This window comes from Lichenostomus cassidix, chromosome 1 (genome assembly GCF_008360975.1).
Source record: "Lichenostomus cassidix isolate B80296 chromosome 1, HeHo_3.0, whole genome shotgun sequence".
Classification (NCBI taxonomy): domain Eukaryota; kingdom Metazoa; phylum Chordata; class Aves; order Passeriformes; family Meliphagidae; genus Lichenostomus; species Lichenostomus cassidix.
This window is the reverse complement of record NC_139479.1, coordinates 2840569-2861998: the sequence shown is the minus strand read 5'-3', so window position 1 is coordinate 2861998 and position 21430 is coordinate 2840569. Positions and strand designations below refer to the sequence as shown.

General features: G+C 44.2%; 1 protein-coding gene and 1 long non-coding RNA gene across 2 annotated transcripts in view; one reads left to right on the top strand and one right to left on the bottom strand.

The window, feature by feature from the left end:
- Positions 1-2453, top strand: part of LOC146444072 (uncharacterized) — a 71959-nt gene extending 69506 nt beyond the window's left edge. The window contains exon 2 of the long non-coding RNA XR_014856259.1: positions 744-2453. This is a non-coding gene — a long non-coding RNA (uncharacterized LOC146444072). The remainder of the gene's footprint in view (positions 1-743) is intronic.
- On the bottom strand, positions 1444-15522 carry ETS2 (ETS proto-oncogene 2, transcription factor). The gene is made up of 10 exons (XM_085080830.1): positions 15197-15522; positions 11967-12038; positions 9171-9291; positions 7447-7566; positions 6795-6995; positions 6109-6192; positions 5198-5440; positions 4779-5042; positions 4061-4179; positions 1444-3030 (listed from the first exon to the last, which is right to left on the bottom strand). Exons 2-10 carry the CDS (start codon positions 12036-12038, stop codon positions 2815-2817), a joined length of 1440 nt encoding a protein of 479 aa, XP_084936956.1. The 5' UTR covers positions 15197-15522; the 3' UTR covers positions 1444-2814.
- Between the last annotated feature and the right edge of the window lie 5908 nt (positions 15523-21430).

The window sequence follows — 21430 nt, the reverse complement described above, 5'->3', positions numbered from 1 at the left end:
CTGAGAACACAGAGTGGAGCTTTCTCCGTGCACTGTGACAAAATATCCTTTAATCATTGTTTTCTGGGTCACCCTGGGCTACAGCTTGAAGCCCTGGAGGACCCAGTTGAGTGCAGGAGAGCAGGTTTTTGTGAATAGGTCACACAGAAAGCCCTCCCAGCCCATGGAGTCCCAGCTGTGCCCAATCTCCACCTTGTCCCCAGCCCAGAGCACTGAGTGCCACAGCCAGGCCTTCCTGGGACACCTGCAGGGGTGGGGACTGCAAACCTCCCTGGGCAGCTCTTTCCAATGCTTTTTCTGGAACATTTTTGCTTCTGGAAGACACACTAGTGTGGGTTGCATGTGTCAGGGTACTTCCACTACCATGAAATTTCTTTTTTTCCTGCTGGGGGAGGAAAACAAACAACTTTGCTTTAGCCTCTAATTTGGAGCCATCACTGATCACCCACGCAAGAGGCAACTGAGCTTTCAGCCTAAATGAAGAAACAGTTCTGTGTTCAGGGAAAAGAGGCTGCAAATGAGACTTGCACAGGTTGAGCCATGGTGTGAGAAAGACACTCAGAAGAAAAATCCCACATTCACCATGACAGCCCATACTTTATTTTCATGCATAACAAGTGACTCCCCCAGGATTAGGATCACAGGCACTGTGTAGCACTACCCCCATCCATAGCAGGGGCTTGGAAATTATCTTTTAAGGTCCCTTCCAACCCAAACCATTCTGTGACTCTTTTCCTTCACAGGAACAAGGAAAAGCAAGGCTGAAGGGCAAGCAAATCTGCAGCTGATCAGGAGAAAAGCCACATGCCTGCCCTTCCAGCTCCTCCCATTGAGAAAGGCACATTCCCCAAAAAATCTCAAGCCCATGCTTTTTCACAGGGTGACTACACCAAAAGCAACACCGAGACACAGCTTGGTAGAAAGATCAAGAGGCTTAGGGGCAGCATTATTTAATAACTACATTTTTTTCTTTTTAAATGTGTGCAAATGTTTCTGCATTTCCTGCTTCTCTGGAAGGTGGAGGGATGAAGAAGAGTATGATGGAGACAGCAGAGTTCATTTGCACAGGGCAGGAACAGTTCAAGCTGAAGTTGTCTTCCCACCTCTGTTTTTCCATATCTTCCCCCATCACTTTACATGCTGATTCACACCACAGAACTGAAGAATTTTCTTTCAGAGGCACAACAAAAAGGTGTTAACTTGAATTTATATCCAAAGAGAGAGTGGTTGCTTCCATCCACCTTGGCTCAAGACCATCAGCCTATGCACTCCTGCAGTATTTTCTCCAATAACCCTCAAGTCTGGCTGTTTTGGGGGTTTTTTGGGGATTTTTTTTTTCATCCTGAAGATGTTGAGGGTGGTGGTAGCAGGATGGACAAGGGTTGAACCAACAACAAACCAAGAAAGGAACTCCTCTGAAACTTCAAAAAAAACCACACAAAATTTTCTTTTCAAGAGGTTTTAATGAAGACTCATATTTTTAAACCTCTCACACTGTATAACACATTGAACTGTACATCAAGCTCAGATAAAAAATAAAGCTTTCTTACAAAGTACGTTTTTCCAGTGATTTTTTTCCTTTTTTTTTTTTTTTGCAGTAAAAATAGCTGCTACATAAAACCCTCCTGATCTTTGAAAAGGAGTCACAGTTATTTCCAAAAATAGAATTCATTATTTTAATCATACAGAATAAACTGCAGGAAGAGACAAGTGAACTGAAAAAATAAGGCTTGTATATAAATTTTTTTTTAAAAGTACATGCATAGAAGTTGAAAAACATATGCCATTTATAAAGAAAAAAAGGTAATTTTACCCATATTAATATTTTCATTTTTCAGTTACAGAAGAAACCACAAACAGGCCCTTTTATGTCCCAGAATACAACATTAGTTTCCTGTAAAAATGCCAAAATGCACAAAGAATTGCCAGCTTCAGTCTTGGCAAAATCCTGAGCTCGGCTTCCCTCCCTGCATGCCCCCCCAAATGCATGCACACTGAGCATACAACCTCTGCTGTCTCTCAGGCCAATTAAATATTTGCAGAAGGTTGTATATCCTAGACAAACATGGAAAAAAAAAAAAAAAACACATTTGATAAGTTTACATTCATCCTATTTCAAAACACACATACAATTAGTTTAATTTACACTATACAGTATCTGTTAAATAGGAACATCAGAGTTTCCAAAGGAATCACAGAATATATACAAACTGAATATTGAAATGGTATGATTTTCCTCCCCTTCTTTATAAAAGGGTGGGTTGTTTTTTTTTGTTAACAGTTGCTACATCTGGTTTTGGACACAGAGTGTTTATGTACCTATGCAGCACATTTCTGGAGTAGTAACAATAATAACAACAATAAAACGTGCTTTAAAACAAAACTAATACCAATCTCCTTACCGCTCATTTGAAATAAATTAGTCCATTTGTTTTTTTTTTTTTGTTTTGTTTTGTTTAAACAAACTGCATGATACAAGATGTAAGCGAGGACGGCGGCGCTTTAGAACATCCGAGCAAGAGCTCTGCTGCGTCACTGGCTTCTCCCAGCCAACCTTTGGTTTCGAAGCCACCCCATCCTCACGCGGCAAAAACGCTTCGCGGGGCAGCTGAAACGCCGACCCCAAGGGCATTCCTATATTTCCATGCCAGACCTGGAAGCCATTCCCACTCCCACAGAGCCCCGCGACGACACGAGGCGCTTCCTTCCCAGCTCCTCCGCGGTTACAAAATGCGTGAAGGTCCCGCTTTGCCCCGAGCACGGCGGGCCACTGTCCCCACACGAGATTCCAGCCTGCGGCGCGGGCGGCCGGGATCAGTCCTCGGTGTCGGGCTGGACGCCCAGCATGGCGTGCAGCTCCTCGGGGGTGTAGCCCAGCAGGTTGTGGAGGTCGCAGACGAAGCGGTAGACGTAGCGCTTCCCCGACGTCTTGTGGATGATGTTCTTGTCGTAATAGTAGCGCAGACCGCGGCTCAGCTTCTCGTAGTTCATCTTGGGCTTGTTTTTCCTCCTGCCCCACCGCCGTGCCACCTGACAGGGAGCAAAGTCAATGTTTACTCGACTCTTCTTCTTCTTGGGGGCTGATTAAATAGAACTCTTTCTCTGTCAGAGCGTTTTATTTGCTTTGGATGTCCCAAGCTCACAAGAGGAGAGCTCGTGACTGATCCCACCACAGACAACAGCAGCAAGGGACACCCATTTGTAGTGGACAGGCCAAAACATGCTTAAGGAGGTCAGGTTTATGGAGGAATCACAGAATATCCCAAATTGGCAGTGTCCCATAGGGATCAGTCTGATTCCTGGCCTTGCACTGGGCAACCCCAAGAAACACAGAATATCCTGAGCTGGATGGGACCCACAAGGATCACAGAATCAACCAGGCTGGAAAAGATCTTTGAGATCATGGAATCCAACCTATGACCTAACACCACCTTGTCACCCAGACCATGGCACTCAGTGCCACATCTACTCTTTTCCTAAAGGCCTCCAGGGATGACTCCACCACCAGCCCAGCTCCTGGCCCTGCACACAGCAACCCCAAGAATCACAGAATATCCTGATTTGGAAGATCCCTATGAGGATCATCAATGTCCTGGCCCTGCACAGGACAACCCAAACAATCCCACCCTGTGCCTGAGAGCATTGTCCCAGCACTCCTGGTGCTCTGGCACAGTCTGCTCTCTCAAAAAAACACTATTTTACCACTGATTTGCTATAAGGCAGCAGGGGAAAACTCTTTACTGGAAGTCGAATGCTATGAAGTTCCTTGGAGTTAACAATTTAATAATTTCTCTCCCCTCTTCTTTTTTTTTTTTACTTAAAAAAAAGTTTCACTGGACTTTTTATCCCATCTATTAATACAACGATTTTCCTACTGGAAACAGTATAATAAAATCAAAATGCATTCTATTTCCTTTTAATGACTAAACCTCCCAAAATACTTCAAAAGCAGCACTACCCTATTTGATGTGTAGCTGAACACACATCCATACCCAAGACTGAGCCCACAGATGTCAGATCAGACCCCAAATCTTTGTGTTCACCCCAATTAGCCACATACCTCATCTGGATCAGCAAGTTTGAATTCCCATCCATCTCCTGTCCAGCTGATGAATGACTGACAGGACTTGTCAGTCAGTAACTCCAGAAGGAATTGCCATAGCTGTATAGGTCCACTGCCTGTTGGGAAAGAGGAGACACGGAAAAACCACAAATTAATACTTCTCCCAGCTCTAACCACAACCAATGTATGTGATCAGACTTGTATCACAGACCTGGTAATTAATATGATTTATCTTTTTTATAGATCAGAAAGAAACCCTTGTAGAAATTAAGTCATGTTTTTCACGGAAACAAAGGATTTGACACAAGTTATGGCTTTCCCTCTCACGTGGATCCTTTAACCCTCACTCCCACCTCCCAACAGCTGCATTTCCAGCTCCAGGGCTTGTCCTGAAGTCTCTGGCTTGGCAAACGTTCTACAGGAAAACCCCAATTTCTGCAAGGACTACAGGAACAGGCCTTAACAACACCTGTGGGAATTCCCAAATCAGGGAGATTTGTCCAGGTTTCCCTTTTTTTTCAAACAGATCAAAAAGCGCATTTGATTTTTACTTGATCTGACATGCCTGCCTGTTCTTGCTTTGGATAATCCACGAGACTTTGTTTAATAACATTTAAAACTGAAATTATTTGTGTCTCTACCCCCATGGCACACACTTTACAGGCAATACTGACGTTACATAAGAAAGGAGTGACCATTTTGCCTCACTACTCACCAGTAAAGCCAGCCAGGATGGCTGCTGGTATAACTGGTTTCCCTTGCTCCACAGGATCACTCCGCTCTTGGATGTAGTCTTTGAAGGACATGGTAGGTTTGCTCAGACACAGGGACTGGCTGCAGTCATCCTCAAAGCTCTCGTAGGATGGCACACGCTGCAAATCCACCAGGGAGGATTGGCTGTTCCAGGACTGCAGCATGGAGTCTGAGCTTTCGTAGCTCTCAGCACCACTGTCGCTGGATTCGTGTTCTCTCAGCTTGCCTTTATCAAATAAAAAACCAAAATAAATAAAATAGAAAGTGTTGGTTGGTTTTTTTTTCCCTCCCCTTTAATCAAGCCTGTCCATATAAATCATGCAAAGGAGGAAGAGAAATTCCGAATATGGCCCCGTGTTTATCATGCAGATAATGACTCACCAGAGTTATCCATCAGCAAATTGAGATTGCTCCTTGGGAAATCCTGATTTACTGCACAGTAGTTTACACCAACAGCATCTGCTTGGGTTTTAGGGAACAATGGGAACTCTTGTTCCGGGTTGAGGAGATTCGGTGCCGTGGAAGTCTGACAGACGTCAGTCAGGAGACTGGGTTTGGGATAACTGAGGGGTTTAGGGTATCCAGGCATTTGCATTCCATAGGAATTCTGATCTACGTTAACAGCTGAAAAAAAAAAAAAAACCCAAAAGAATTAGATGATTTTTCCCTGGAGACCCTTAAACAAACTAATACACTAAATACACCAAATCAGATTCTGTAAATCCCCCTCTGTAACTTGCCAGCCACAAATGTCCATTGTTTGTTCTTTAAGGAAACTACAGCAAAAAAATGGGGAAGTTTAAGTGGTTTTGAGCAAAGCTCTCACCATTAAGTGGTGTAATCAGGTTGAGCTGAAGCCTGACTGTGGCAGAATAAAAAACACAACATCAATCAAACAATCCGAGGGAGCCAGCACTGCATCCCACACACTTCCAGCAGCTCTAGCACACTCCCAGAGCCTTGAAAAAAGCCTAAACATAACTCTTGCTGCTTCCCAGTTCTTGATTTGCTTGGTTTGCTAGAGATGGGAGTGGTCATTCTGCTCCACAGATGTAGGGTTTGGCATAGCAAGAGGAAATTTCATTTTCTCAAAGGCTTTGCTCTTCAAAAGATTTCCGATATAAATTAGATGACAATTGAACAATACAAGGAAAGAAGGCTGCAGCAGCTGAAGTCAAATGTTCTCCTCAAGCACAGTAACTATTCTGGTGCTTTTTGCTTTTACCCTGGAATCTGTTACATGCTTAGAACAAACTGAGAGATGCAAAATACGAATTTTTAAAAATACTTACTTAAGGAATTATTATTGACCCAGTGAGGAACTGAGGTGAGGTGAGAGTTCTCCACATATTGATCCTGGGTTTTCTCTTGGCTGTCTGGGGAGAGGAAAAAAAGATAAAATTTGGGTTTATAATTTTAAAGATTTGACATGTATGCCATGGAAAGCTTCTGACTATTGTGAGTATTTTGGGGTCACCATTCACAAAAAATTTACTATGATGCTGTATTTCATTCTCTCTCATGACAGAAATCACACAAAAAAACCCCCTAACCAACTTCCAGCAGGCTTTAAAACCATCACAGCAATTTAATTTTAACATAAAACTTAAAACCAACAATAACTGCAGTGTGCTTTTAGAGTTAACTCTTGGTTAACGTTGCATTTATGGGGTTACCTATTTTATTTAGATTTACAGTGGTCACACCCCAATCTCATTTATTCCAATGATTTTCCCAAATAGAACCTGCCTACAAATGTACTCAGCCTGCACACAGAATTTCTCCAGCTATCTGCATCTGTGCTTTGCATATCAAGGATGTACTGATAACGCTCTTATTAACCAAGTTTTAAAGTTCATTTTGAGTTTCCATATGCAATAAAAGCCCTTCATAGTGAAACCAGTGTCGAAATAGAGCTCAATTTCTGTTTCTGTTAGGAGAGCCCTAAACCAAAAGCTCTTTCTGGCTCTCTAATTACCTTTTATCATCTGCTCCAAGTGCTCCCACAGAATATCCCCCACATAGTCAGGGGCCAGCTCCAGGAAACGCTCCTTGCCCAGGTTGCACAAGTCTTGGCCACTCATAAGAAACTGATGGAAGTTCACGTTTGCCAAGCTGAACTCATTGGTAGCCCATGAAAGCCACTGGCAAACTTGTTGCTCAGTCCACAGCCAGGGATCTGCAAGACAGGAAGGATCCAATATTTAGAGATAGCTCCTGTTAAATAACCTTCCTTAGAAAGCACTGAATTAAAAAAAAAAATTGTTTAGCCAAGTTATTTAGTTCTGAATGAATTCAGAATGAATGCATTCTTGAATTCAAAAAAAAAAAAAAAAAGAAAAACCCAGTCCTCTTTTTTCTTTCTGCATTCACTTGCAACCAGAGATGCCCTCAGCTTGCTTGATTCTCTCTCATGCTGCCAAAGCATGAGCTCTCCATGCACCCATTTTTAACACCAGCAAGTCTGGCCTTTTCCAAGGCAAGCTGTGCCAGATTCACATAGGATCCATTCTTGTATTTCCTACTGACATCATTCTTTCCTTTCCAAAGAGCAGCTATTCAGCCTCCTCCTTAGCATTAAAAAAAAAAAAAAAAAAAAAAAAAAAAGCTTATAAATAGCAAACACTTACTATTTGGGATACCCAGCCGACACTGTTCCTTTGTGAAGCCACTGAAAGTATCTTTCAGGGCCTGACTCATCACAGCCTTGCTGCACGGGGTTAACAGAGGCAATTCACAGTTGTTCGACTCTGCAAGAAAAGAAAAGGGGTGGAGGGGAGGAAGAAGACACATTGACTTCAGGCCACTGAAAGGAGTGACTGGCTTTTTGCTATTTCAAGAATTGAAAAAAAATTTGAAAAAAAGGATGCTAGGAAGTTGGTGTTTTAAAAACAGAAATTACTGTGTTCTAAAATTTCTGTGCTACTTGTTTGATAAGATTGCATCACTAATTAGAGCTTTGCAGCTTTCCATGCATAGATCCTTATTTACTCTCAGTAGTTACATAAAGTGCCTTTGTTGCAGGGAAACTTTACTATTACTTTTTTTTTTTTTTAAGGAAGTGAGACTGCTTATTCCTATTTTGCCACCTATAATTTGACCTCAGGCTTCTTTACAACTCCTGACAATCTTTATTTAGTTTGATTAACTGGCAATGGGGTTGTAAAGAGCCAGCTTGCACTATTCAACACTGCATTTCAGGCCTCATCATATCTCATCACCCAAGGACATGGTGCAATGGATTATTCCATCATCTGGACCAAACAAGTGTGACTGGTAACAAGCTGGGGGTGAATAATGCACCAAACCACAAAGCTGGCACCATTACATGTCAGTATAAATTACTAATCTACTTCACTGACTCCCAAATTTACAAGCAGGTTCTATTTAAGGATAAATTTGGCTCCCACTCAGTTTTTCTTAGTGGTCAGTTTTTACCAGAAGATGCCTCATTTTATCACAGAATGATGTCACAGAGTGGTTTGGAGTGGAAGTCACCCTGAATATCATCCAGTGCCACCCCAGCCATGGCAGGGACACCTTCCACTGTCCCAGGCTGCTCTTGGCAGATCCCAGGTCAGTTCAGAGCTGTGCAGCTCTTCTTGCTCTCCCAGACTATCTACAGGCTCCACTCATATTAAACTTCTGTTTTTACCACACCCTTCCTCATATCTGCAAGGACTTGCTTTGCTGACCAGAGCAGGTGACTGATTAGAATCACACTAGAACAAAGGACCTGTGGTTTTCTGGGTTTGAGGCTTGGAGGTTTTTTTTCCCTTCCCTAAGGGGAGATAAAAGCAGCATCAGGTAAAATATCTGCATTTTGTCAGGGGTTTTAGGCAAGGATTTGCAGGGCACTCTTGGTGGGGTATTGTGCTATACACACACAAAAATAATAATTAAGAAAAATCTTTAAATGTCCCCAACCCTGTTTTTTAAGGTATGGAATAAAGCATACTGAGATTTAACACCAGAGGATGAAAAAAGAGCTTGCAGAATATATGCACTTTAATTATGGTCGAGGTGTTGCAAATTTAAATGCACAAAAAACTTTTCTTAAAGATTTTTAAACTCCTAGCTCTGCTTTAAATCCTACTGAGGCTTCTTCCACGAAAAACCAGTTTATGAGGCTACTGCATCCCAGTTCCTATTTCTTTTCAGTACAGGAAACAACAACTATCACAAAGAAACTCACATGAATAAAATTGAGTACATACACAGAAGTCTGTGTACTAAACCACTTATTTTTAGGGAAATCCACATTGCACTTGTAAAAATACACCCAAGAAATGTTAGCTAGACCCCACAAATCTCCCATCTGCTGACCAGACTAAGGCAAAAAGTGAAAAGTTACCATAAGAAGTGGAGTCAAATCCCGTTGGCACTTCCTGCAGCGTCTGGTCCTCATTCAGGGAGAAGAAATACCCAGCAAAAAGCGAGTTGGAGCTGTCAAAGGTGTCAAACGCCGGCTGACGCTGCAGAGCAACGGAACAAACACACAACAACATCAGCATTTCGCTAGAGAACTGTGAGCTGCACTGCTAGGAAGTGTCTGGGTTTGGTTTCCTAGATCATGCACCACCATTATCTTGATTCAGGCAGCTTTGAAAACGTAACCACAAGGAGGGCACAGCTTCTGGTACGAGAATAAACCCAGCGATAAGGGCGAGCTGGGGGATGTTCTGCCTGTTACAGTAAAGCCAAATAAGGATATTCTTAGTTTTTCCTGTAATTGAGGCTTTTAACAATAGAGAATACACGTCTGTGTGTGTGTGTATAAACACGTATTTATTTCCAGGTACCTTTTAAAGAAATGCTTATTTCCTGAACCCTTTGAATTGATTATTCACTCGGTGAGTATTTGATGGCAGATCTGTAAATTATGGGAAAACTGCCAGTGCAAGACCTACAGTAGATTTATGCAGCTTTTTTTTTTTTCCTCTAAAGGAGAAGAATTCATCTGAACCACATCACTTGAAGCTGTACCAGCTTTACAGGGCTTGAGGAAGGATGTTGCAGCAACTTTGATACTTCTGCCTTACTGGATTTGCCAGCAACCACATTTTGAAGTCTTTCAAGTGCTCAGATGCTCAGTGAAACACTGCTACTTTCATTTTACAGAAAGGGATAAGCAAGACTGATAAAAATGTTCCAGATAAAAGCAGATTCTACTGATATTCTGACAACATTCAAAAAATACTGTTATATTTTGAAAACCTAACTCCTTTCCAACTTGACTTGTGCCAGCTGTGTGTGCCAGAAATACTGGCATAAATTTATTAAATTCCCCCAATCACTTTAGTCTTTGGGGGGGCAGAAGGAATGTGAACAGAGGAGGAAATAACTTCAAAAACAACTTATGAAACTTGCCTGTTAAGTCACAGGGAAACCATATCTGCAATATCTCGAGGCAAAGATGGATAAAAGTTGCCACTGAGGTTTTTTTTTTAAAGGCACCTGAGGATAGAACATTGCTCTGGAAAGCTGCAGCTTGCTCATGGCAGCTCATGGCATTTCTCTGCCCTTCAGGGAGCTGGAAATGTTTATTTGGTTTAGGCAAACACTGATTTGCCAGTTTGTGCCAAAGGAGTGGATTTAGCTGAGGACAAGGCAAGGATTTTTCAGGGCAGTATTCATATGCAATGCAAAAACAAGTTAAACTATATCCCTGGAACAGCAAATTAGGATTAATTTTCCCTCACATTCCCAAACTTTTCATCTCACCACAAAGAGTATCATGCCTTATTTAATGGGTTCAGAAACCTCCTGGCCAGCAAATTGTAAATCTCTAGTTTGGGTACCCCCAAAAAGAGCCAGAGCAAACCCCTGGAAAGGCTCATGTCTGAATAAAACAAGTTAATAACAGCTGCCAAATCTGCTGGTAAAAGATTCTTTAAACATTACTAGATAAAAGCTCTGACTCATCACTAGCACCTAAAAGAAAGGGCAAGTTCTTTCAACACAATCTGGAAACTCCTGAATTTTGTGTAAATAGCTGACCCTTATCCTGAGTCACTGGAAAAAATGCTGTGGCATGTGAATGAGTAAAATCCATACCGTGCTAGTTTCATATTTCAAAAGGGAGAGAATTAATGTGTAGGCACGTTCTTGATTTAATAGTAGTAAAGGAGGAAAAACACAATGCAGAATGAGTTCTGCTTGTCCTATCAGTTACACAACCACTTCACTTGGCTTTTCAATACATGTAATTATTGCAGAAGGAGATAAAATGGAATGTGAGCAGCTACAGCATAGCAGAATACAAGTCTCTGATTTAATTCTGTGACAACTGAACACTGAGTAACCACTTCCAGCAACCACTGTGTTAAGAACACACAGATGTTAAACTGGGGGATCTCTTGGATTTTTTTTATGAGGAAGAAAAAAGGTAAGAGGGGACATAAAGCATCAGAGCAGCAATGATCCTTCATCAAATATTCTTCAAATCATGGCAATTCCTCAAAGATAATGAGGGAAGAAAGGGTCTCCCTAACCTTTATTTGGTTTACATTAATCAATGCTGTGTAAAAAATTGATAACTGGGATTAAAAAGCAACTTGCATGAATGGGGAGGTGGGAAGCCCTTTGAGACTGAGCCTTTATAGTCTGCTGCTCATTTGGCCTCAGTTTGTAAATTCCTTTCAGAGCAAGGTAACAGACACAGTCTACCTAAAGATAAATTTAATAATTATCTTGGGGTTTTTACAATGTGTTTGACTTCCATTAATAACAGCTGTAAGTGAATAACCCACTTTTATTCCACACAAGGCTCAGGAAAGCCAAACCTGACCAGTCCCATCAGAACAGCCCTCTGCCAGTCTCATCGAGTTAAAGACACAAACCCACCCCTGCTGCCCATCCTTTAACCTTTATTTGGGTAATTTTCAGCAACACCAGCGAATTTGAGCTCAGCTCTTGTCTACCTCTTACTTTCAAATTCTTAGGATTAAGGGAATGGAGAGAGGGAGCCTCACTGGGGGAGAAGGTTGAGGGTGCAGGATTTACACCTTCCTATTTCAGCTCTGCTTTTCACATCTCTGTGGAAATACTCTGGCAGGAGATTACAAGGGGGCAATCAAACCTGGGTTAAGAACACAGCAAACACTGGGAGATGCCCCAGTTTGGAAGGTGGCAGCTCCAGAGCACTCACCTTGAGCATTCCTCTGTACATATTCGACACAGGAGCGACCTGATCCATGTTCCTGATCCCAAAATCACTCATCTGAAAAACCAGAGGGATTACATTAAAAACTGCCACGGAGGGAGGAAGGAAGCAGATGTTGACAGATGTATCTGCCTGTGGAGCAGCTCTGGGAATGAGATACAGGGAAAGCTTTCCTTCTCCCTGCCAGCATCCCAATCACACAGTTCCCACCTTATTTCTCAAATAGGAGAACTTTCACAAAAATGCTGTTAGCCTGAGAAGCCCACAGAAATCCCTTGCCCACCGAGTACCTGTCTCTTTGGGATATTTCCCAGCTTTTCACCCATTATCCTGAGCAGTCAGTTTTGTGTTATTTTTGCTTACTGTATTCCCTCTCCCAGGCCATGATTCACTTCAGGCTTTGGCTTTCAGAGGAAGGAAGAGGAGTGACAGAGTGACACCGTGATACACCTTCACCTCCTCATTCACCCCTTTCATGAATAATCAGTGCAGCCAATACCCAGCAACCTCCTGCCTTGACTACTTTACTCCAAACCAAGTTATCTTGCATATTTCCTAAACACAGGATTAACATATTTATAAAGCTTTAGAGGGCCTAAGTTTTAATTGAAAAGGGGTTTATGCAGTAAAATACCCTTTTTAAAGGGCTGATAATGGGACCACTATCAGTATGTTCGTGGCACTGAAGTCAAAGCTTTATCAAATTGCCTTTATTACCAGGAACAGGGTTGTGTGAGGCCTGTGTAACTTTTCTCCTATATATCACTTAGGGAAAAGAGTGATAAGATTCCTATCCTCTGACTGACCTATGGGAGAGATCAAACATAAGGAATAAAGCCAGTTTTACGGCCACTGTTGAGGTTTATCGTGATGCTGCAATTCAGGTGTCAGTGACTGATACCTTATCAAACCACAATCTGAATTTTCCTTCCCTTTTTTTCACAGCATTGGGTTAAATTCTCTTGCTTCACAGAAACTGCCTGAAAATATGCACTTGTATTTAAATAGCCACAGAGGACACTATCAAGATTTCCACAAAACTGTGATCACTTATAACAAGCCAGATCTATCACTCCTGAGTTAACACAAACTAAAATAAAAAAATAAATTAAATTTAGAAAAAAAATGCAAATTAGGAGCTCAACAAAATAAGCCCAGCTTGTTAAAAATGGCAACACATTCATATAAACAGAGAGGAAAATAAAAACATCCAAAAGCCAAAGACAAGGAACCCTTTCATCCTCCTAAATAGCTGATCACTTAAAAAAAAAAAAAAAAAGCAACAGTCCTCAACCTGAAAGGCCTATTTCAACTTCACTGTTATCAATTGAGTGGGCCTTCTAATTGAAATAAACTAAGTCAACTGACTCTGAAAAGAATCTTCATTAATGTTACTCAAAAAGTGCAATCTGCTGAATGATGTTTTTTACCTCAAACAGCACGTACAAATATTTGATCTAAATTACACATCTCATTGAGCAGCAAAGAATTTCACACAGCATGAGTCTCACTCAGCAAGCATCCTAATCTGTTCATTAAATTTGCCACAGTTTAAACAACTGTTTATCCTTGCATTTGGCTGGGCTTTTAAAAAAGTATAGGGCAATTTCTAACACCCTTTGTTTTGCCTTTGAATCCTGCCCTGCTGTCCAGGGATAACTGACTTAGGGATTTGAGTATTTGTGAAAATTTTGTATGTATATTCAGTAAGTTTGGGTCTGATCCCTGGTGAGGAGTACAAATAAGATTCCTGGCACTTGTGTGCAATTCTGACCTCTCCACAAATCCTGTTAGGCACTTCCCCACCGACTGAAAGGGCTGGGATCCTCTCCTTCCTGGTTTTTTTTTTGTTTCTTTAGAGATGTTTAGGGCCCTAAGACAAAAGGTTTATACCGAGTGTTGATTACACAGCATTGCTCATTAACCCAAGCCCCTGTTTCTCCATGCTACATTTGTTCTGTTTCCTTCCAGCCTTGCCTGGAAGAAAAGCTTTGAGAAAACCATGGAGCTCTGGCTGAACACCACATGGAGATCCTCAGCGTGTTTTGCAACCCTCCAGCTTTCTTCCTCCAACCAAACATCTCGAGCAGAGGAATTTCTACATCCTTTGCTCATCCCGCATCAGCTCTCTCCCCATCTGCAGCACAAATTTCCAGCCCTGAGATATGAAATCCATGCAGAGATACCGCAAGGCAAACAGAGCTGGGAAGGCAACACGGATTTTAATGGCACTGAGGGTTAAATCTGGACTTGGAAAGCTGCTGTTTTGAGTTCAGAAAAGCCACTACGGCCCGACACGGTGTGCCTGGGCCTCACCTCCAGCTCCTCCACTAATGCTGATGACTGCGACTTGCCAGCTATAATTGGTTTAACTGGCAGGACACCTTCCTCAACACCCCCGCATAGCTGAGTGGGTGAACCAGAACAGGGTCAACAGGATCAGGCACTTATTAACTAATACTCCTGAATTCTGATCGCCTTCTTTTCAGCAGCAGCCAGGTGCCTGCGCACAGCTGGACGCAGCTGGGCAGCATCCCCATGCAGAACTGAAGCGCTGCTGTCCCCAAAGCAGATCATGAACCTCCAGTGTTATTTTTCCTGGTTGCTTTGGGGTTTTTTCGGGGGCAGAGCGGGTGGGGTGTGGGGGGATATTATGCCTGGTTGTTGTTTTTCTTCTACATGGCTATTTTTTCAGGAAAACCCATCCTCCACAGGAACAGGGCAGGAGAGAACAGCGTGCCCCGCCGGGAGATAGCCAAGAGCCTGCCTGGCTCCTCACACATGACACACGCTTCGCCCACAGGAAAAAAAAAAAAAGTTCGGTGGGGAGATCACACAGCCCAACATTTTTTTTTTTTTTAAAGTCCCTTTAAAGTCCTAACCAAATCCAGAGCGCGCTGCCCATTAACCCCTTCCTGCCGGGGCGCGCATCCATCCGAACCTCACCGCCCGCGGGGGAGGCTGATCGGGGGGGCTGTGGGAGAGAGCACGGCGAGGATGGGTCAGCGAGGATGGGGACAGGAAGATCAGCGTGGAGGGGTCCGGGGGGATCAACGAGGATGGGTCGGGGAGCGTCAGCATGGAGGAGTCCGGGGGGATCAGTGAGGATGGGTCGCGGAGGATCAGCATGGGGGGTTCCGGGAGGATCAGCAAGAAGGGGTCCAGGAGCACCGATGAGCCACCCCCCTTTCCCCTTTTCCCCCCTCCCGCCTCACCTGCCCCTCCGCGGGCTCTCCGCGGGCTCTCCGCCGCTCCTGCGCTCCCTCCGAGCGAACGCGCCGCCGCTCCGATGCCAAAATATCCTCGATGCGGCCGCGCCGGCCAACAACAACAACCGCGCCGATCCCGGCGGACAGTCCCGGCCGGAGAGCGGGGAGAAGGGGCGGGATGCCGGGGGGAGAAGGCAGTGCTTGCCCGCGGTGCTGTGCCCGGGGGATGCTCTGGGTTCGGTGCGGGTCTCGGTGCCGCCCGGCTCCGCGCTATGCCGTGCCGTGCCGTGCCGTGCCGTGCTGTGCCGTGCCGCCCGCGCTCGCAGGCGCTTTCAGCGGGCGGGGGGAGCGGCAGGACCCGCCTCCCGCAAGCCCTGCCCTCCGCTTGGTGTCGTAGCTGGTACCGGCACAGCCCAGCGCCGGGGATGCCGAGAGCTCCGGGAGGGAAAGGGGAAAAAAAACCAGAGCAAAAAGCAGCTTGGTGTCGTTGCGAGAGATGGATGGTGTTTTTTGTTTCCCCCTCTCCCCACCCGGTTGTGCGTGAGATGCTGGATTATTTCCATGCTTGTTTTTTGATACCTCTCGTCGAGATGGGTGAGATTAGGAATTAACCCCTAAAATTCCGAATGCATAGTCTGTTTGGACAGAACAGTCTGTTAGGAAGGATTTCTTGGATTTCTTCACAGAAAGGGTGATTAGGCATTCGAGCTGCTCAGGGAGCTGGTGGTGTCACCATCCCTGAAAGTGTTCAAGGAACACCAGGACATGACCATGGTTTCATTGACAAAGAGGTGGCCTGTCAAAAGTTGGACCTGATGTTCTCAAGACATCTTTTCCAACCTGGTTCTGTGTGATTTTCCAGAAGCAAACTGCGACACTTGGAGCCGTGGAACTTGAGCGATGATGTCATGTCGCACCTTCCGCAATTATTTTGGGGAGTTCTTAATATAAACGGGATGCGACAGGAAAAAGCTGCAGCCTGCGAATTGCAGATCCTGTGAAACAGAGTTGGCGTTCCTCACACCTTGGGGAAAAAAAATTTGGTGGCCCTTGGAAAGTTGCGAGGAGCTCGGCGACACCGAAATATAAAGTTGCTTTCTGCTGTGTTTATTTGGTCAGAGTTGCCCCTGAGGGGTTGGAGAGGCTTTGTGGACAGACAGGCTGGGGCCTGGGTGGTTTTTTTTAGGTTAACATCCCTGATTCTCTTGCCACATCACCTGCAACTGATTTATAGGTGATATTAAACATTTTGGGTGCATTCAAACAAGGGGATCCATGTGCCCTTCCCAGCTGCCCAGCCTGGCTGACCATTTAACCACCACTTCTTCTTGCCTCCCCCTTGACTTGCCATGGTTTTCAGTGAACACCAGGGATCCAAATTGCACCCAGAGAGCTGTTCTTGAAGCTTGCTATTACACCTTGCTTTATTTAAACTAACTCCCAGTTCAAATTAACACTTGTGTCATATGGTTGTAACTTTTCTTATAATAGGAGCCCACTAACTGCTACTTCTCAGCTCCACCAGATTTCAGCTGATCCTCTACCTTTGCCTGTGAATATTTTTGCCATTAAAAAGTCTTTGGCCTTGCTGGTGCAGTTGTCAGGGCTCCCTCCTCTATTTTCCAGCTCTTTCTGGCTGTAGCAAAACCCGGATTTTTTCAGTATTTCTTTCAAACTCCTCAGAAAACTTTCTCCTTAGAAAAGCAGGATACATTTCATCCCTTGGGGTCAAATGTTACTGGGAAAATTGTGACAGTCTGCTTTGAGAAATTTAAAGAAGTGTCTTGATTATGCCAATGACATTTCTTACTCCAGGAGAGCCCTGATCTAATAAGGCAACATCTGTTACAATCCTAGGGGAAACCATTAAAAACTGTATGTCAGCTGCATAGCAATTTTAATTATAACACTGACAAAAACAATTATGACACCCTTTTTATAGGGGAAACATCTGTCAGAAAGATAAGATGAAAGGCTGGGAGTTATTTATTTCTTGCTAAATTAACATTCTGGGACCCAGAGCAAAATTATTAACCTGGCCATATTTTGCTCTATTGAAAGGTCTTATTTTTAGAGCAGCTCTTCTTATGTAAGAGTGTTTAAGTTCATTAAATTATATTTATTGTTAGTGTACAGATAGAGTATTGCTTCATTAGAAGTGGTTTGTGCCTAGTGGGCTGGATGATGTATGAGGAGGGGCTGGGGGAGCTGGGTTTCATTAGTTTGGAGAAAAGCAGGCTAATGGGGAAGCTCAGTGCTATTTTCAACCCCTTAATGGGAGGTTGGAGCAAAGGGTGAGCCAGACTCCTCCAGAGGTGCTCAGTGGCAGCAGGGAAAATGCCAATTCGATATTTGGGAATGAAGGTTCCCAGTGTGAGTGAAAGCTTTGTCTGGGGGAGTCTGATCTGGAGTGGCCAAAGCTCAGAGCAAGCCCAGCAGAAGGTCAGGGTAGAGATCTGCAATTTTGCTCTCCAGCCCAAGATCCTCTTTAATTCAGTGATCCCTCTGTGCAGCTCCAAAATGTAACATCATCAAGTTAGAGAGCTAAAGAAAAACTAGGTTTGGTTTTGTTTGGTTTTTGAATGTACCCCTGTGTTTGGTTCTATTTTAGGAGTTGGCCATCCTCCTCGCAATTTTCTCTGTTTTCATTCCTGCCTGTGTTGGCACACTGTGAGCCAGAGACAAAAGGGGGAGTTTTGTATCAATTTAAGAATAATCAAATCAGCATCTAGCTGCAAACGTCTGAGGTTTTGTTGTTGTTGTTGTGGAAAACCTACTGCTGCATTATTATTTTTGTAGGAATGAGGGAAAACTAGCAGAGGTGCTCAAGAGTGAAGTGGCTAGAAAGGGAAAAGGAAAGAAAAGGGATAAAGACTAAAGAAATAAATGTTGCCAACTTCTCTTTTCTGCGGTAGTCCATATAGATAAGACTTTTTTTAATCCTTCCTGAGAATAAAACTTTTTCTTTGAATGAGGCCTCATGCTGAAAATGAGTGCTAAGGAGTTATTTCTTCTTTTTTTAAACCACCTTTCTCTGCAACAATATCTCTGAAATAAGCAGAAGAGTTGCTTTCTTGTAGTGAATTGAAATAAAGGAACCTGTTAGATTTTTTTTTAAGTACCTAAATAGCTGGCATTGGATGGTTGTCCAAGGGGATCCTATTTCTGATCTGAGCAGAATTGTGAGCTCACTGGGGTGAGAGAAGAGCAGCAGCTGATGCTCAGGGCATCTCAGCTTCACCCTCTGTCTGCACAACACATTCCCACTGGGGACAACAAAGAGGGGGAATAAGATCCTAAAAATGTGGAGGTTTAAAGCGTGGAATAAAGGGGGAATGTGAGGAGGCAGGTATGTGGCAGAGCTGCATTGCAGCTCCGCAGCAGCTGTGACTTAACTCCTCCAGAATTCCTCTTGCGCCACAGGGGCAGAGGACAGACAGGAGTGAAAATCCCTGTCGTGCTGCCCCGGAGTGCGTGGCACCCTCATCTGCATGTTGGCTCAGCTCCCCTGGCTGGGGAGCTTTGGGTTGCACGTGTTTCTCCTCCTCCTCCTCCTCTTCCTCCTCCTCCTGCAGCTGTCCTGGGGAGGGCTGGATGGAGCAGCTCTTTCCTGGGATCTCCAGGAGGCTCTGGGATGCTCTCAGGGTCCAGGACAGCCCCACATCTCCTCCTGCAGCTGTCCTGGGGAGGGCTGGATGGAGCAGCTCTTTCCTAGGATCTCCAGGAGGCTCTGGGATGCTCTCAGGCTCCAGGACAGCCCCACATGTCCTCCCACTGCTCCTGACATCCCTGCAGCACCAGGGATGCCTCCCCGAGCTTTTGCATTCAGCAGCGTAAATAAACAGAGCCATCCTGAATTTGAAAGGAGAGGCTGTATATTTGTGCCCCTGAAAAAGACAATTAACAATGAAGCTCCAGTGGGGAGCGGCTGTAAGTTCAGAGAGTAAAGGGTCTCAGGAAATAACATCTTTGAAAAAATAAAGGCTTGAAATAGCAACTTCAAACAAGGCACTGTTATGGTTGAAACAAAGGATGAAACTCATTTACTCTGCCATTCAAACACGGCTGAAACAAAATATTTATACAGGTTTGGGGGGAAAGGGGGCTATCCAATGGCTTTTCACTGGGATGTAGATTGTTCACAGCTAAAATAAAACACCACTGATTGTCCCCACTGAAAAGTTGTCCCCACGGTGTTTGGTGCAGCAAGTGTGACCAAGATAATTTCTGCGAAGGCATCCCAGTGAGTCACAAAGTGCACTGAGTTATTTGTGTGTGTGTGTGTGTCATTACTCTGAGCACATGCAAACCAGCACGGGTAATTACTGCCCAGAAAAAAAAAACAAAACAAACTGTGTCAAAGTTTGAGCAGCAGCAGAAATTGCTACGTTTTGCCCAAAAGCGCTGCGTTTCACCTTCATAACTTTGAAAGAAGTTGGGTAAACTCTCTGCTCCATAAAATACAAAAGTTCAAAGTGGTTATGCATCTGATTTTTTGCTTTTTTTTTCTTAATTAAGTGAAAACGTTGCAAGCATGCCTCAAATAATGTTGCCAGTGGACAGGAGAGATGCCTAACGCATGAACTGTAGGATGATGCCTCATATGATTGAAAAACCTAAACCTTTACCTTTTGTACTAAAGCAGAGGATTAGTTGTTAAACTGGCTAGTGCTTGAGGGATTGCTCATACCATTTTGGGTGTATTTAATTCATTTCATGCAGTCTGAGGCATAAAACAAAAAGCACATGTTAATATTTTAAGGCCAAGTGTATTCAGAAACAACAGAGCTTAATAATTGCTTTTGGATGACTGGGCTCAAAAAAGTCTGTTTGAGCTTCCTTTAGCAGCAGAGCTTTTTCTTTTATTCCCTGCTGGTTTCATTTAAGAATTACTTTGCTTGTGCACAAGCTTGTGATTCTCCTGGTCAGCTCACTAATCACTGTGATGTGCCCTTCAGTGCAGCCAGGGCAGGAATTCATCTTGCTGGGCATGGGCCTCTCTTTTCTTCCCCCCTCACCAAAAAATAGAGGAGTTTGGCATCATTGTTCAGTAAAAGCTGAGTGCTGGCACTTTGGAGAGGCGTGACAGCTGTTTGAAAACTTTTCCTTGGCCCTAGGTGTGTAGATAATGATGTTCACAGCACAGAGTGAGAGAGCCCTGCTTGGAGCTTTGTCACTGCTGCTCTTGTGCTTCTCTGAGTGGGAACTGTCAGTGTGAACGCTGGGAATATTTTTGGAATAATGACTTAAGATTATTTCTTTCATGCTGACATATTCTACTGTGTCAGTGCTCGAGCCTTGGCATCAGAGAATTTGTTCATCTTTTATGTTTTCTTTTACATTCTTTATTATTCTCCACTGACTTCATTCTCATTCTGGAGGAGACTGAGGTCAGACCTCCCTGGGGGCTGCAGGGGCAGCTCTGATCTCTGCTCGGGGACAGGGACAGCATCCTGGCTGGAGCTGGGCAGGGCAGCTCAGGCTGGAGAGCAGGAAATGTTGTTCCCCCAGAGGGTGCTGGCACTGCCCAGGCTCCCCAGGGAATGGGCACAGCCTGAGGCTGCCAGAGCTCCAGGAGCATTTGGACAATGCCCTCAATAACACGATGGAGTTCTTGGGGTTTTCCTGTGCTGGGCCAAAATCTGGACTTTGATATTCCTTGTGGGTCCCTTCCAGCTGTGATTAATCCCTTACCTCCCAGAGCAAACTCCCATTTCTCTGTTTTACCTCGTTGTGTGTGGAGTGAGCAGGGCAAGGCAAGTGCTGGCTAGTGGCAGAACTTGTGGCACTGAAAGTGAGCACAGAGTCACATCTAATCACTTGATTTCTTTTGGCAAGTGAAGGCCATGATTTCATCCATGGATCCCTCTTACTGCCTGCTCAGTGCATATACACATCCTTACAAAAAGGGCAGCAGTGACTCTCATTGTGGTCAGTGAATAAGAATATTTCTGTTTAAAAAATATTTTAAAATTCATTCCAGGCAGGTGCTATGTGTTGGGACCTGAGGGAGCTGGGGTTGTTCAGACTGGAGCAAAGGAGGCTCAGGGGAACCTTGTGGCTCTGCACAGCTGCTGCCAGGAGGGGACAGCCGGGGGGTCAGGCTGTGCTCCAGGGAACAGGGACAGCAGGAGAGGGAACAGCCTCAGGCTGGGCCAGGGGAGGCTCAGCTTGGCCAGCAGCAGGAATTTCTGCATGGAAAGGGTGCTCAGGCCTTGGCAGGAGCTGCCCAGGGAGGTT